The sequence below is a fragment of the Aulonocara stuartgranti genome (assembly GCF_965226115.1).
Source record: "Aulonocara stuartgranti genome assembly, chromosome: 7".
Taxonomy (NCBI): domain Eukaryota; kingdom Metazoa; phylum Chordata; class Actinopteri; order Cichliformes; family Cichlidae; genus Aulonocara; species Aulonocara stuartgranti.
In genome coordinates, this window is record NC_138945.1 from 47,263,429 (window position 1) to 47,281,886 (window position 18,458).

Genomic DNA, 18,458 nt, shown 5'->3' on the forward strand with positions numbered 1-18,458 from the left:
CGGATGATGTGTTACTCTTTCTCCAAAATTCACAAACCAATATCTCTGGGGTGATTGAATTGATAAACTCTTTTGCAAGAATATCAGATTACTCAATTAACTGGTCAAAATCTACAGTCCTACCGATTAATTGCTCCTTCCATAATTCCTCTTCTACACCACTGCAATCGGGAAATATAAAATATTTAGGTATTAATGTTTCTCCCAAGCTTGCAGATCTAACTAAATTAAACCATATCCCACTTTTAAAGAAGGTAGAAGATGATCTGGCTAGATGGAAATGTCTACCCATATCACTCATGGGAAGGGTTGCCGCTATAAAAATGATGGTCTTACCAAAAATAAATTATTTATTCTCAATGATCCCAACTAAACCGCCACAAGATTGGTTCAGATCTCTAGATTCATGTATGTCCAAATTCCTTTGGAAAAATATATATACCTGATTAATGCTGAAGAGCATTTTGCTCCTCAGAAATGCTCTCAGAATTCATGAGAATTTTCTGAGAAGAGTTCAAAACTCTTTTTTATCATTGTTAATTGGATATCAACTGGCTTTGGGCTATTGAGTAAACCAAATAGAAATACACTGCTTTGTCCATTCCATCCATCCTCTTCCCCTTATCCAATTCAGAGTCACATGGGTGACTGGAGCCTATCTCAAGTGCCACAGGAAAAGATGCAAGCTAGACTTCGGACCGGTCACCAGTCTGTCGCAGGACTAACACAGACAGACAGACAGGCAACAATTTGCACTCACATTTTCACCTACGGTCAATTTAAAATCACCAGTTGGTTTAAAAGTATATAATTGGTTTAAGAGCAGGCTTCTGCGCACCACTTCAGACAACTACATGGAACAGAGCCGTAGTGCAGCAGCCCTGGTTCAAGTCTGACCCGTGGCCCTTTTCTGTGTGTCTTCCCCTTCTCTCATCACTGTCCTGTCTATCTTCACCACTACACTGTATAATGAAGATAAAAATGCTCAAATGTGTGTGTCTCCACACATAGCCCTGCCAAAACAGAGCATGAGCCACCAACTTGCATGCTTGGTCTGGTATGTGTGGAGCTACAAGTGCCACCTGAGCAGCTCCTCTGACAGCACTGATAGGTCACACAGATAAAAAGCCTGATATCTCAGGAGGCAGTCATCACACACACAAGCAAACACACTTGTAGGTCAGTGTACTTTTGAGGCATTCCTATAAACACATGCAGGCAGACAAGAGGGCCGACGTCTTGTGACACAGACAAAAGAGAATGAAGAGAGAAGAAAAACAAGTCTGTGTGTCCGAATGGCTAAAAAAAGAAGGAAAAGAGTGAAGTTGGGGGGTGTAGGTTATAGAGTGGGACAAAATGCCCCCATTCATTGTATTCCTCTGGGAACACTGGGACTGACTGGGGCTGCTTCACTAGCGCAAACACACAAAGATCTCCTTTTACCAAGGAGAGGGGGGGGGGGGGGGGGGGAGGTTGGATGAATGGACTGGGGAAGGTGGTGCTGCAGGGGCCCCCCTCTGCTCAGCCACTAAGAAAACACGAGGTCCCCTTCCTCTAACTGCCCACCAGACACATCGACATACACACCTAGGCAACAAGGAACATGTGTACACACGCAGACACACACAGAATTAATGGTCCTCTTGTGTAAGGGCAGCAAGGTTAGGGGGCAATGAGTATGTATGTGGTCTGTCTGTACACTGATCTGTTTGAGAAACAGAGAAGACAAAGAAACATAGTTGCCTGATTGCAGCAGGTATGCACAAGTGGATTTGAACCAGTGCAACACTAAACTTGACATTCACAGCATCATCCACCGCTGCAAAGTATGCATGTAAAGTATGTAACCAACTGAAAAACATTAAGTCCTGAAGATTTTGGTGATGTTGCTCTTTGAGTCAACTTTAAAATGAACAAGGAAGAGCCAAATCAATATGTTTTTATTGTTATTTTTAAACTTAGGTTTAACATACTGCACATCATCTCACTACCGTTCTGTCAATATTTAATCTTACCTTATAAATATTGCAAAAATATTTCCACCACTGTCCAGTGCATCCCCAAAACAGGCTTAATGTGTAGAAAATTGCACACTGATGTTACTGCATAATACAATAACTGCAGGTTACTGCAATTACTGTAATTTCTGGCATCATTTGGGAAAATTTCCTGCAACAAAAGCTGCTATTCCAGGACTGCCAACAACTGCCTACAAATTAAATTAAAAGAGGATCGACTTATCAAAAAGGCATGCTTAAAGAAAGACAACACTTAGTTACAGCCAGCAAATATGGCTTCAGAGATGCAAAATAGCTTACACAGAGAATAAAACTATAAAAAAACTGGGGGAAAAATACTGGCTGAAACACATAACCACACATATAACAAACTCTACAAGAAGCAAGTGCTACAGCACATGTACACACACACACAAACACACACGCACACAGTAATTAACCATAGGCCTCGAAGAATAGGAAAGTTTTTGAGTTTGATTTAGAATGTGGAAACAGTTGTGATGGACCTCAAATCAGCACACAGCTCCCTTCAGAGAGCAGGACCACAGTAAAGTGAAAGCACCCTAACCAGACTTGGGTCTAATTCTGGGCACTACTATATATTCTCATGGACAAGCTCCTAACCTAATTTTCCTGTAACATCTGAACGTGTTGCACCAGCTGAATAGGTTATAGGTATATTTACTATGAAAGCAAGTAGTTAGTGACTATGTCGAATATTTCTAATAGCTCCGTTTTCAGCCAACTAACAGTCACACTGTGGTTCTGGCTAATTCACTTCTGTGTCGGTATAGGACAGATAACTGTGGGGATAAAGGCTGGACTTTAAAAATCCAGATTTATACTGAATGCAGTTTTAATCAAATGATTTAGTGTAACAAAAGTTTCACTAACATAACTGAGAGCTAACCAAGTGTGAAGCTCATCAGTGGCTATAGCTGGTTTTGGACAATGTTGTGCTTCATTTGGATTATCCAGCTGATATACAAACTCAAGTTAAGATTATACATTATGATTTATATATTACGAAAAGTAGCAATTTTGTTGATGATTTGTTAGCTATAGATACTTGAGGAGCTAATGGTGCATTACAAAGGACCAAATATCAGATCACAACGTGGTGCATCACTCCTTAAAACGAAAGCTGATCAGTAGCTAAGGTGGCCCTGAGAGGCCAAACGGACTGCAATTTAAGAAAACACCAGCAATAAGAAAAACGCTGCAAAAGCACACAAAACACAACCCAAATAGGAAAAAACGAGAACAGAAATAGGAAAAAACAGATTTCCAAAAGCACAAGGGAAGTGTTTCTGGGGAGACAATAACCCGACGGACCAGTTGCAGGAATCATGCTAAGAATTGCGCTGGGAGACACTTAAAAGAAGTGGAGGATCTATCGGTTTTGTGAGGAAAGAACAGATGAGCGGTAAGTATGTTAACCTAGCTATTAGCCTAAAAATCCGACATCAGTATCATATGAATCATGATAAAACACACCTACCATGTTTTGGGTTCCTGCAACTGGTCCGTCGGGTTATTGTCTCCCCAGAAACACTTCCCTTGTGCTTATGGAAATCTGTTTTTTCCTATTTCTGTTTTCATTTTTCTATTTCTGTTTTTTCCTATTTCCATTGTGTTTTGTGTGCTTTTGCAGCCTTTTTCTTATTGCTGGTGTTTTCTTAAGTTGCAGTCCGTTTGGCCTCTCAGGGCCACCGCATGATAGAGTTTTCCAAGGTCTTTTCATTACCACCTGGTTGTTGTGCATGCTTAAAAAAAGTTAGGGTATACACAACAGTTTTAAAGCTGTCCATAAACTGCCTTTTTGAGACAGGGTGTATCACGTGATAAATGCAGAAGTGGGGCTAACACAGTTTGGCCTCCAAGCCAAAATCACCACGAGAGCAGATTTTTTTTTCTTTCACTATCTTGTTACACCCACTTGAGCATAATGAAAACACACTATAATTAAAGGACACAGAATTACTGTATGCTGCTTATAGGATTTTTATTTAGGCGAACACACAGGTTAATAGATTGGAGGGAGGGCCACTGTAAAATCGGGAATTAGGCATTTTCCATAGCTGGTGAGTCCAATCGACGTTATGGGCTTTCCATGGCTTTCCGAGTCATTGTGTCTGAAGCTGTATTTGCTGATGTAGGAGCTGCCTGTCTATCTAAGCCATTTCCTTGCTCCATTAGTTCTTATGCATGTGTGTGAGTGTGTGGATTATTGTGTTTGTGCCTGTTTGTGTTAAGGCAGGTTTAACACCCCGGCTATTTGCGATCTCACCTTACATCAGCACTTTATCGACAAGGGAAAAGCTTTAGGTGATTAAGAGCAGCAGTGATGAATGTAGAGAGGGGAAGATCAAATCTATTGTGATGCATAAATAATTACATCTGAAACTTATTTAGCTGTCACAGACTGCCAGTACTGTGTCAAAATCCTAAATTATGAACGGCGATCAAAACCATATCGTAGCTTGTAGTTCATCACTGTGTAAATAGAAGCCACATTTCAGCAGAGGGCAGCACACAGAAATCACGGCACAGGATAGAACAGAGTTGAAAATATGAAGCAAAAACAATAAGAAAGCAACACTCGGAGACAAGATCTCAAAGAAAGAAAAGGAGGAGGAGGGGAGGCGAAGGAGGAGACAAGAGTTATAAATGAAGAACAGAGAGAGAGGGAGGAGGAGGAGGAGTGCGGCTTTGCAGTCATTAATTAGCCCGTTAGCTAGGGCCCAGGCGGTGCGGTTAGGGCCTGTGCCTTTGTGGGCCTGAAGGAAATGGGCCACATATGAGAGCCATTATAGGAACCGACTTAACAAAGACACATGCCTGTCAGCCACCAGGCTGGGCTGGGCCACTCTGCCCACGGCACACAAAGAGCCCGCCACCACTGTTTGTGTGTCTGTGTTTGTGTGTTGGTGTGAGCACACGCACATGTGAGTGTGTGTGCGTGTGTGAGTTTTTGCACATGTGTGTATGTGCACATGTATGTATGTTTGACTGTGTATGTCCTAATGTAGATAATTTGATATCAAATGGCTATAATATTGTTATTGCATAAGTACCATGTGTGAGTTGTTATGCACGTGCAGGCATTTGATCTAATAACATCTGCTGTGTAACATATTTCTTCATACTTGTGTATATGACTCGGCGTGTGCAACCATATCAGAATGGGGCCTTCGGAAACGTTTCTTTAACCCGTGGACATCCCCCGCTGGCCCTCCACACCATTTAAAACCACATGACAGGAAACCTGGGTCACTTTGAACTATGCTCCCCCACCACACTAGCTGACAAACACACTGACACCATCCTGAAACAGAATCCAGAGAAGCAACAACAAGTTGCAGAAATGGAAGAGGGAAAAAAAGCAGTGGAAAACAGCTCCCACTGACTTTTCATTGTCTTCCATTCAGAAACCAGATACACATAAGTCACAGTTTTTCACAAGTCAGCGCTGATCTATAAAACTTTCAGAATCTATTAGGCGTCCAAAAAATAAATGCTAATTAATGACTGATGGTTGGTTGGATGAAGCAATAGATAGCATGAGCTGTTTGAAAGTAAACCCCATGCAGTTTCAATTTTTGCACTTTTCTAGCAGAAACTTTGTTTAGGTTCCTTATTTTTTCCATCTGGACGGCATCTAGTGTTTCAAATTAAGATATGAACAACAACTGGCACTTCTAAAAAGTGGTTTTACCACACTGAGCCCTATTCTTTCAGCTGAAACAGTAGCATTTGGTCAGCTCCTCAGAGTATTGGCCTGAGAGGAGCTCAGGTCTGGATTTGATAAGTGGAAACAGACCAGTGCACCGCCGCCTGTGTGTTTAAGGCCAACACACATCCGACACAGCGTAAACAGCCCGTACCCCAGTGACTAAACCCTGGAGCTTAGCCATAATAATTCTAACTCTCTGTACAGTAGATGCACCATGTGCTGCTTTCTGCGCTTGGTTTGTTTGCTGACAAATGCTATTGCCTTAAAAATAACTTAAATAACAATAAGATGCAGCACAATTTTTTCAGTGAAAACAAATGTTTTTTTTGTTGCATTCATTTTTGTATATTTATGAAAAAGCAGATTGCAGTAATTCTGGCCTTTTCAAATTCAATTCAACAAAGAAAATAAAAGTGAAATACACATTATGCCCTTTACAACAGATGGTTGCAAAGCTCCACATGATAACACTCTGCTCTCAAGAGCCATCTTCTGCATATCTCTTCATTCTAAAAAAAAAAAAAACATGACACAGTATCCATGCTTCACAGTGTGGAACAGGATCAGAGTAGGAGCTGTTTTTTATGGTCTCACTCTCCCTTGGGGCTAAGAAGGCTAATGAAGTCCAATCCGAGCTTTATTAAGATCCAAGGGTGAGGCCTCATAATAAAAAGATGAAGAGGAAGACGACCAGGGGGGAAAGTAAACCCTCATTAACTATATCACACCTCAGGAGAGTAGGGAGATCCAAAGCTTGGGACCAACAGGGGGTCAAAAGTAGCACGGGATGGACGGATGGCAGAGGATTCAGATTGTGAGCCAACCACTTAAAAAAAATAAACCTGTTAAATTCCCATGTGACAGTCAGCCATGCTGAGCAAATTGATCAGCATTTGGTGCACAGCTGGTGGTAATTTCTTGGTGGGTATGTAGGTAAACAGTGAACACTTCACAAATCTCAGTGCATCAGATGGCTCACTGAAACAGATGTAGGAATAAGAGGAGAAGGAGAACACTGAAAAACTGAACAAGAAGCAGAAGCCAGAAAAGTGAGTTCACACATCTCCCTGCAGGTTTCTGTACACGCTCCACAGATGTTTATCCATTTATGTGCTTAATGGTTAAAAAACGTTACAGTTATCAGGAAATGCTGCAGAGAAAGAGAAAAGAGGAAGAGGATAAGCCTTGAGCACCTTTGGGTATCAATTGCTGAGTAATCAATGCAACAGTGAATGATCCAGCTATAACCAGGGCAATCACTGAGTCACCACTGTGTGTTTTATGTGTGTGTCTGAAGGCTTTTGGTGCTGCTTTCTTAACAGCAGGCAGAGCACAAAAGTAAAGGCCATGACCTCTTGTATTATTTCCGCTTTCCAATTCCACATGATAAGATGATCACGGAACTGCTTGGATAGACAATAATTAGATCATCTGCACAAAGGACAAAAGATAAGAAGTTCTTGGCATCCTCACAGAGATGGACAAGAAACAAAACAAGAGGAGTCTGCAGAGGGCAGGAGGAGTAAACGCAAAGAAAGGTCAAGACTGAAAAAAGGAAGTGTGTGTGTCTGGTTGTATATACGTAGATGTTTAAAGTGTGTTTGGCTACTAACCTGGATCTGTTGCTGAAGAATGTTTATCTTGTGCTGCTGCTGCAACAGCTGCTGCTGCTGTCTGGCAATCTGCACACACACACACACACACACACACACACACACACACACACACACACACACACACACACACACACACACACACACACACACACAGAGCGGAAGAGTGAAAATGATGATAAGAGAAGAAGGATAATCTGTATTTCTGTACCGTGTTCATGTTTCTAAAATATTAAAGAACAAACAGTATGCATACAGTGTGTGTGTGTGTTTTAATTGGAAATGAAAGAAAAGCAATACAGGAAAATGTCCATAAATGGCTTGTCAGAAATGGTATGTTGCTCTTAGAAGTCATGGAAGTAAAAAATAAAAAATACAAGGGTTCAAGATGATGATGATGAAAAATGAATCCAAATCTCTTCCCTTTTATGTTATATCATGTTGATTTACACCGTCTTCTCGTGCCATTTTACATTTTAAGGTAAGTGCCTTACAATACTAAAAGGCAAAATTGTCATCTGGTACTCAAGATGATGATGAGGATGTATCTGTCCTCGACAGGTGGCAGACAAAGTGATTTGCTCTTGAAAACTCTCAGTGAGGTCAATCATGTCTCAAATGCAGTACAGTAAATCAAAAACAGGTAGAGAGACTCTGAGTTATGTGTCAGTTTGACCTCAGATTATTATCTCTAAAAAGCCTCGGCTGGTGTGATGGATGGTGCATCCAATCCAAGCAATTAGCAGTGCAGAAGGTTTATGAACAATTCTCTTAACTGACACTGAATCTGTGAGATTGGCATGTTTACTACATCAGCCAACAACACCCAATGTGCCTGTGGAAGCCTCCCCCCTCCCACACACACACACACACATAAACAGGAGGGGTGATAATTTTCTCTGTTGTTGTTTTGATGTAAAATTCTCTAATGAAAAACATTCAATGTCAGATGTTAAAAGGCCAAGCATCATCTAGTGATTGACATCTGGGAGCGGCCACTCATGAGAGGTTAAAGTCCTAAAAGGGACAGTACGTCCTCGACGTGATCCCGCCCATTCTGAACCAGAAAAGTAAAACAGCTGCCCCTCTTTTTTTTTTCCTTGAGAAGTCGTTTAGTATATTTATTCCGAAATGTAATTACAGGCTGCTGAATGGGAGGCGGCGCCCCATTTGCACACATGTCATATTTCATTAAAGGCAGATTTCTCGGGTTTGTCTGTAGGGCATTATCCTATCAAGTCTCAACAGCCAAATGACTGGCTGATATTGGAATCTGTCTTTCTCTTCGCACTCTCCACTTTGCCTGTTTCCTTTGTAAAGCTGTGAAAGGTGGAATGTGTTGTGATGGGAGGTGTGGACTTGTCCAAACAGAGCCTGTCATATGCCAACCTACAGTAACGTGTCGGCAAACAGTAAAAACAAAGAGCAGCTCACCTAAACACTTCTCTTCGTAGGCTCTCGCTTTCTTTCTCTGTCACACAATGTTTTCGTTTTTTTTTTTTTTAAATTGCCGTCTGGCACCCTAAGAGACGCTTTTGTTACAACTTTTGAAGGTGCAGTCAAAAGACATACAGATACACCTACACGCGTTTTGTTAGGGACATTTTGTTTTTCCTTTACAAGTTGGGTCTCCTTTGTGGCCATTATGTCAGTTATGATAACATTTTTACAATGCGACTTTGGAAAAAAGAAAAGCTTTGGAATTTGAGGAATTACAGCAAAAAATTACTAACTTGTTACTGGAAAATTATTAAATATCAGGGGGTTTTGTGTCGGATATTGTACACTTTCATAGGTTTAGGACCTTCACATTCAATAGATCAAACAGTTTAAGAGGAAGGCATTCACAAGAAGACAATGCTTTGTGTTAAGTCCTGTTGGCTTTCTAACCTCTGTAATTTGAAGTGTATCCAATAGTTGCTATAGGTTAATGTAACCTGGTAATGTTTAACATTTGTATTTAGTTATATGTGCTGTTCGCCCTGTTGGACTAATTTTCTGTTATTTTTAATAATGATAACCTCAAATTTCAGTATTTAGTTGAATGAACAAAATAATATAATACCTGAAAGGAATCAACAAAAAGGAATTACAGAATATTAAAAATGAACTGTTGACAGTTTAAAGCCCTGCCAATCATATACTCAATTTTGTATTTATTTATGTATGTCTTTATTTATTGATTGATATTTTTCATTTAGTCATTAGTTTGCTTCTAAATATGATGTATGCACAACCAGGGCTGTATCCAATTTCTTTTTTTAAAAAATGGGGTGGGGGGGGGACATTAAAGAGACACATCTCTTTAATGTTCCAGCTGTGGATCATTTTAATTAATTATATATTGCTTACTACAAAGTGCATTAAGTATGTGGAAATACTTAAGTACATTAGAATACTTGAGTAAGTGTTCTGGGGCCCTGGTGAAACTCCACCCCCACCCCCCTTCTAGATGCACCCCTGCATAAACACACAGGAATGAACTATGTGCGATTCATATCACCAAACCCTATTCATTATCCTGCACATAGACCAACACATGTACACTATTAATATTAATGTCGTTTTCTTCTTTCTTTTTACCCAACTCTCATTGTACAGCCCCAAACACATCCACGGACCCTTCCTACCTGCTCCTGCTGCTGCCTGGCCAGCTCCATCTGTTGTCTCTGCTTCTCCAGCTGCGAGGCGGCCATCTTTTTTTGCTCATCATGGGCGGCAAGAAGCTGCTCCCTCAGGCTGATCAACTGACCGATCATGGTGGAAAGCTGGCGCTCCTTCTCTTCCAGCGACTCTGGTGTACCTGGGCATGAAATTAGCAAGAGTAGCAATTCAAAGTTGATAACACTGCAAACTGGCTGGATGTTCATAAGAGGTGTTCAGATCCTGCTCAGCTGAGGCAGAAAAATTTATACAAAATCTCAAGTGATCAGTTAATATAAAAAAGACTGGGAGGAAATTTAACGAGTACAAAACAACTCATGAAGGTCATGACAATGTTTCATGTAGTTCTAACCAAAGAGCCATGACTGAAAATAAGTTTTCTTCACTGGCTGAAAGCACCTTGAACATTTTTCATTTATACAAAATGTCCAAACCTAAGCATAGCCTACCCTCAATCACTCAGCCGTTGTTTGGCTAACACAAGCCCTTTACAAACTCTCATTCCTAAAACTCCTGCAAATTAGCAGGCTTGCAGTTATATCTTACTACTTATTATCTTCTATCTTGTCACTGCATGCCACCACTTAGCATCTGCTCCTGAGAACAATTAAATTACTTTGACTTAACCTTTTTAAAATAAGTAGCTGTTACAGCCCTTTGTCGGGTTTATGAGTTTGATACTCATGGGAGGTTTTTTGGGCATACTCCAATGAGAATGCTTTTTGTGTTCCACATTCCTCAGATCTTTTTTTAAACAAAAGAAACTGATGATTTGAACTTTTATCTTAGAACCACATGAATGAAGCAAACAAAATCCACTTTTAATTTTTCACTGGCATTTCCTCATGTGCTTTATTTTCAAAATCCTGATAAGTTATGTAAAAAAAAATCACATTGATCAACTGACCTACTGTCTGTTAACCAGTTTATTGGATGCTATAACTGCTTCTTCTTCTTTTTCTTTTTTTTACATAAGTATAAGTTTCTTTATAACTGCTGGCATATTTTAAACCTTTTTCCAAACTTTGGAACACCCTGTCCTCCACTTCAAAGTTTGTCTGACTTTCAACTCTACTTTTAACCTACTGCTCATGACACCAAGCTCTCATGCGGTTCCCAGTCTTTCACAGTACCTCAAAAACTAGCAAGAGTTTCTCAAGGAGCAACACAAAACAATCCCTCTCAGAAATCCCATTAATAACATCTTTGGGGTGACATTAATAGAAAAAAGGATGGGTACATACAATTTGTCTTTAGTTGGTTGGGCTCTATTTGTAGGGAGTTGCCACAAGCACAAAGAGTGTTTAAACCATCTCCAAGAATTTGTTCTATGGGAGAGACAGACTTCTTGAAGATTTAATTAGGGAAAAACAGGCAAATTTGACTTCACTCTACGAAGTAACAGAAAGTAACTAGAGTGAAGCGTAAACTAAAGCACAACCACACTGAAGTATATCTTGTTTATATCTTGTTTAGAAGTTCTTGCTCTTGTGTGTGTGTGTGTGTGTGTGTGTGTGTGTGTGTGTGTGTGTGTGTGTGTGTGTGTGTGTGTAAGGTCTTGCCCTGGGGCCATGTAGGGATATTGCAGGGTGGCCCCAACACTACCTGCATACTAACAGAGTCTTCATTGTAGTCCTGTCAGGCCCCTATTGTACCACAGACTGCCCCCCAACACACACACACACACACACACACAGAAATTACCCCTCAGCACCCCTGTATCAAAGGCAACATTCTCCTCTTCTTGTCTCTTTTCTTCATGCTTTCATTCTGTCCATTTTTTCTATTTTTTCGGGTTTCCCCCAAAAGACCTTCCCATCAGTTACTCCGCTTCCAAGGCCTGATCCTCCCTATGGTGTATTCTCGCCACTCATCATTTTCCTCTTGTTTCTTTTCATTGTTTTCTTTTCCCACCTTTTTTTTTTCAGTCTTCTTCTCTTACTTTATCACACCTCCTCCTATCATCAGCTCCACCCTCCTTTTATCCCCTCTTCTCTTTTTCCAACTCTCTTGTTGCATCCTGCTCCTTTCTCGCCAGCTTCCTAATTCTTATTCTCCTCCCCTCTTTTCTCATCAGATCCCTGACTTTTTTTCCTCTCTTTATCTCATTCCTCACAGCATTTCTGTTGTTATCACCACTTTTCTCCACCTTTCTTTAAAGTTTATTTTTCCCTTTTCACCCTTCACCAAGAATCTCTGGCGATTCAGTCTGGCAACACTGATAGGTACTTTATAATCTTGTCATGTCTTCAAACTTACACGCTTAACACAGATTCCTTCCTATTCCCTGGCATTCTTTACAGTCAAGTACAGCTTATTGTGTAACAGCAACAACTGCGATTACAGCTCCATGATTCATGTGGATTATGGGTTGTGCATTCCACACGCAACGCCTTGCGTTCCTCCAACACTTCTGGCACCGATAATCATCTCAGATGTTTCCGTTTTCCATCCATCAGGATTATTCCTGACACCTGCCGAGGGGTCCAGCCAAAACAGAAAGCCATTAACTGTTTTCTCACTATGTTTAGATGATTGGGATGATGTGTTGATGAACCAGAACTCTCTTACTTCTGTATGAGGTGTCTGTTAATCGCTTACGTGATGTTTTCATTCACTGGAATCGCATCCCAAGCTTCAAGATTTCATCTGATTATCATATGATGTTTCATTACATCACAATAAATATGAAGGCACTGCTACATCAGAACATGCGCAAATAACTATTCAGCTGAATAAAATTCTTTCTTTTATTATTATATATTCAGTAATATAACGGCTATCTGTGAATCCCCAAACCATATGACACAGTTGTGTCTCAGGCCACTTTTTTAAACACACAAATGCACCAACAAACACATTTGAACACAAAAGCCACACATAAAAATACACACAAACCATCACCCACTCACAGGCTCACACCTCTGACTAACATATTGATGTCTCTGACTGTGCTGAGCTTCTGCCAAACCATCATGTTTTACCACGGGATCTATGTGCCAGACTCCCAACGTTGCTCTCTACAAGACTAAACAGTCTCCTCAAACTTACACCACAACAAACACTCTGACTCTTGACCCCAAGACAAACACAGTCACTCCATGTTGTCCAGAGACGTGCTCGTGCTCTCTGCAAGCCAGCGGCGTGTAAAGATCGCACATCCAGTCTGCCAAATTTCAAGGTTTATTGTAGACAAACAGCTCGCTTTTCCAGACAGACGGTTGCATATGAAATAAAGAAAAAAAAGAATGAAATTGCAATGTGAGAAAGATGCCTTATTTAACTGACTGCTGAATTTGAGTGTGATTATTGCTGCCAGATGTGCCTGCTCATGCATCTGACAGTAGAATCAGACACTTTCCATCCATCTGTTAATATGAGCTCTCTGACTTTGCAGGAAAAAAAAACATGGAAATGTCAAAACCAGGAATCCTAAGAATACCCAAATGTCAAAAAATAGAGACGAGGTAAAGCTGGAAAAGAAAAAAAGATGAAAATGTCCACATACATATCCCCATTGCAAACAGCTAATTCATCATCTGAAACTTTGGTGACACTGCTGAGCTGAGAGGTGTCCAGGTTTTATTCTTTTTCCATTGCAGTTATTTTCTAGCCAGCATCTTCTTAATTTGTTGTAGTGTAGTCTCATGAAGGTTAAGAATATATAAAAGAAATAAAATCCTTCTTCTCATTTTAATTGATCATGTTTTGATAATAGTGTAAATCATAACTGCTGTATTCAAGGCAACGACAATTACAGGAGAAAATCTTTTTTTAAAAAATCCTTCAAAATAAATCGTTACAGTTTTATAATTTTTCAGAGTTGCACAAGATTCGCTAGCATCATCTAAAAGAATTGCACAGCTCTGCTTGATCCGTTCATCTTTTGTCTCTTTTTCTATTAAAAACGAATTAAAAGCAAAGCTATAGGTTGTAAATGGGGAAAAATACCAGTGAACTGCTGCCCTCTGTGACTAAAACAACATTTTTTTGTGATAGGAAGAAGAATAAGAAATTGGAGAAGAGTTGTATTTAAAGCTTAGTGCTAGAATATTATTAAGGAGGATATCAGGACACGGTAATGAAGAGCAACTAAGAGCAAATAATTAGACGAAATGTCACGCACCTCCTTCTAGAGCTTCATAGTGTTTATATATTAATCCTGGGCACATTCCCAGTTGTTTTGCTGTGAGTCATGGTGTAGTGTAGCTAAAAAGTATTTACTCACACATAAACATAAATATATTGTACACAGGCAAACTGAAGCCATACCTGACCGGTAATGAACATTCCAGTAAATAAAAGGAGGTCAATGGGCTTTTTTTACCCTAAAAATAACTGCGACTGAACAAATAGGTCCAGGTCGCTGTGTGAGGAGACACAGAGCAACAGTTGTGTTTGCGTATTTAGGTCAGCCAGACCAGGCTTCTTTTCAACCATCGAGAAATAAAACGCTTGAATTCAGCGAGAGTATTTTCTTTAGTGAGGACACAGCTGGATGAACAGAGACATCTGTGTGCCGTGTTTGTGTGATCATTTGTGTGCGTGCGTGCTGGCACATGCTATATTTATTGGTGTCTTCAACTAACACATAAGAATTGAGTCCAACTTTGTGGATTAGACAAGCATACTCTTGTCTTGTCTCCACTGAAGTGCTATCAAATATTTAAAGAGATGGTAAAGGAGGGTTTCTATCACAGAAATGACCGAAATAACTTTTAAAAGTCACCAAAACTGAATTGCATGAAACACAGATCCATAAAGCTTTTATTTGTCATTATAAGATTAACTTGTATTTTTCAAACATAGAGCATCTTGTAAATTGTTAACCTTTATTGGGTGGGATTACTGTTGGCCATCAGTATCATGACAATAGATTGCACACTAGTGTCTTTCTTCCCCAGGAAAACGTATTTGTATGTTGTGTCCGCTCCAACAAACAAACTAAAAAAAGAAAAAAGTTTAATCCAAATCTATCAAATAGGTGTAAAGTAGTGATATAAAGCACTATGCTTTTAAAAAAGAGTAAATTTATTGAGGAACACACAAGCACTTTAATTGAGGCTACTGAATGATCAGTTAAATGCTATTTAACTGTTATTCTTCAAGTTACAAGAAACTTTTCCTAATCATCAAAAGTGTAATAATGCTGTCATGACTCCAGGTGGATATCAGATATATACTTATTTAAAGCAAATGAAAAAAAAATATGTCAGCTAACGTTCTGCTAGTTCATGCAGTATTAGACAATTAGAATATTTGCATACATCTTTATCTTAATAATAATATTTCCTCCTCTGTGTCATAAAAAAATTCCATCTGAATGCTGCTTTTCATGCAGAAATATAGTCACTTTCAAAGAGGCCGAGATGCTTCTGCATATCCTTTACCAGAAAAGTGGTACGTTTAATAGATTAAGACACATGTGACAGGCACTAAATCTGCAAAGCACATCAAAACAAGTGGAGCATGAGAGGCTTAAATCTGAGCAGGAACGTGCCCTTGAAAATACTTTTTTGTACCTTTTGTAGCTGTCAAAAATGTTTAAATTTAATTAAAATGAACTGATTTATTCATTTTTTATTCCTAATTTAAGTTTTCTATCCTGTGTGTCTCCTCACACAATGACCTGAACCTATTTGATATGGCAACAATGGGACTGATAGTAATACCAATAAAAAAGTAAGTAACAAATATTCATAAAAAGGTTGATTAAGAAAGGTGAAAAGAATCGCTAAATGCTGATTGGCCTTGGACTTGGACTTTGGTTTGAGATTAAAAAAATTGGAAAATCTGTGCAGACAAGAGTGCGTATGTAACTTTCAATTAACAACCTTTTTATATAAGAAAGATAAAAGCATTTGAGGGAAGCAGAGCACGACTTTTGGCTTCTTCTTATAATTTCTCATTTTAAGCAATAAAAGAGGACAGCTGTTTTTGTCTTCATGTACAAAATGTGCCACACTATAGCAACTACACTGTGATTGAATTGAATGTCTCATTTTAATATTTCACAGTGAAAATAGAAAGAATCCAAAGATAAAGATCATTTCTACTGATGGAAATTACCTTCACTTCACTCTTACTTGAATTTCATCTTACTTGCTTCTTCTAGTTTGAATAACTTTACTGTATCCCTGCACTTATCTGACACAAGAGCACTCTCAATGAGTTGTGTAACCTATGCTAAATTATTACTATGCAAAGGGTGATTAAGGGTGTTTATTTTATCTGAATAAGAAGGGTGCTTGTGTAGATGGAGGTAGTCGGTATGACGACAGAGAAAAAGCGTCTGATATGTGTCCTACAATAAAAGTCAATGTCTGTTCTGCTGAAGAAGGTTCTCTGTAGTCCCCTTTTCCCACTTTCCACAGAGGAAATACTTGCCATTTCAGCTGGAGACGATCACAAACGGTTCCTCTCACTGAAGGCAGCTCGACTGCTCTGCCGTTAACAACTTGCGTTACGGCACACAAACAGAAAATGCTGTAGCCCTCGAGACAGAAAGCATTTCCCTGTCTTAATATATCAGTTTTTAAAAGTCATTTGTTTTTCTACCTCATTCTATTTTTATTATATAACTACCATAAGCACATTTTAGAAATTTAAGAAAGCAATTTTTCTTCTTATGTGTGAGTAGTTTAGTCAGACGCGGTCACACACACACACACACACACACACACACACACACACACACACACACACACACACACACACACACACACACACACAAACTATACAGTTCTGTAAATTCAGAGTAAAGACTCTCATTGTTTTTTATTGTTCTATTACTTGTTGTACTAACCAGTCAGCCTCACTGCCTGCAATCGAGGCTCCACACGGCTCTAATATATTACAGGCCTCCTTCTTACGACAGCTCAAAATATGCATGAACTTTACAAAGTCAGGAGATGTAAAACACGCCGGGGAAGATAATTGTAAAAGTAGAAAACCATCAATAATATCGGATCTGCATTTCCGCGTTGAGAACAAGCACTATTTTTCTAAGTGGCTTTGACTTCATTCCTTTTAATAAGCGCTGTCTGCGTCACAAGTGGTAGAGCAGCACCACAGACGGGCAGAGGGTGGTTTCTTCATTGATTTTTAGCCAACATGTAACCTTTCTGTTTTTACTCCCTAAAAACCTGTTTAGGTGTCGGCCGCCAAAATCCTGTGTCAGCAGTGTGTGATATACAGTGATGTCAAGAGAGGTAATACTTGTAATTTCATATTTTACTTATAGTATTTAATGTGTAAAGAATAGCTATTCACACCGATCACCTATACATGATCTTATAGCTTTATTAATTCTAAATTGCATATTATATTGCAGTTCTAAAGCAAAATGATAAGATGTGCATATATATATATATATATATATATATATGCTGCTATTTTCACTTCTGAACACCAGAGCAGGTCGAGAATTCATTGGTCTTGGTTATTTATGCCTTTGTAAATGCTATTTGCTGATGTGGACTACAAAAATATAGGACCATGTGCAACCTCTCCTCTCATACACACCCTTTAATCAAAGGTACAATTTGGAGTACTTAGTGCCACCCTCACTGCTCGACAGGTAAGCCTGGCTACCATTTACTGTGCTGCTTTCATATGCAGAAACATGCAGCAAGTATACACACAGAGCAGAGAATTGCAGCGTATCTAACCGTTTCTTACCCTTGAATTTAGCGTTGCACAACAGTGTCTTTTCTGCGCACGTACCATTAGCTTTTATTTATAACACTCTTCATATTTGGGTGAACCAAAAAGAAAAATGAGAGATTCCACAGATGCTGCAGGTTTTGAAAAAGGCACTACTTATTGTGGGGGGAAAAACACGCTTGCTGTCTTTCTTTTGTTTTGCCAACTGTGGCAAAGGGCACAGTTAAAGCAGGAACAGTATTTATCAGCATACACTTAGCATCTCCCTGAAAGAGAATGTAGATATAGTAGTAGCTGCTATCTTTCTCACTCTTACCTTTAACCTCCCCCAAGAATTCAGTGGCGTTCAAGCGATCCACGCGCTCCTTCCAGTCTTTAGAGAGGAGTCTTTCCATGCAAGAGGGTTCTACAAAAACAAACAAACAAACAAACAAAACAATTAGTTTCTTTTTATCAAGTCTGTTTCAATTTGTAACTTTCAGACAATAGCATCATATTTAAAATGAAATATGCATTTTACAACAGTCCACCTGTTCAGATACTAATGCTGAGGTCTCACAGGAGGCCTGACTGTCGCCCATAAACATAAAACTGGGGAAGTAGTAGAAAGAGGAGAAAATTGGGTGATGATAATAAAAAGTATGGAGAAGACACAAGAAAAAAAAACCTAAGAATGAGTACATTTCCCATCAAGGAGAAGAAAAAATTTCCTCCTACTTTATCTAAAAAAAAAATAAAATAAAAAAATGCAGCAGCTGACCA

At 39.3% G+C, this 18,458-nt stretch overlaps 1 protein-coding gene across 6 annotated transcripts in view; it reads right to left on the reverse strand.

The window, feature by feature from the left end:
* Positions 1 to 18,458, reverse strand: part of LOC309711405 (transcription factor SOX-6-like) — a 109,449-nt gene that overhangs the window by 37,487 nt on the left and 53,504 nt on the right. For all 6 annotated transcript variants that reach the window (XM_082541700.1, XM_082541701.1, XM_082541704.1 and 3 more), the window contains 3 exons: positions 18,013 to 18,102; positions 9,998 to 10,170; positions 7,368 to 7,436 (listed from right to left, as the gene is read on the reverse strand). In XM_082541700.1, the coding sequence (XP_082397826.1) occupies positions 7,368 to 7,436; positions 9,998 to 10,170; positions 18,013 to 18,102 (332 nt within the window). The remainder of the gene's footprint in view (positions 1 to 7,367; positions 7,437 to 9,997; positions 10,171 to 18,012; positions 18,103 to 18,458) is intronic.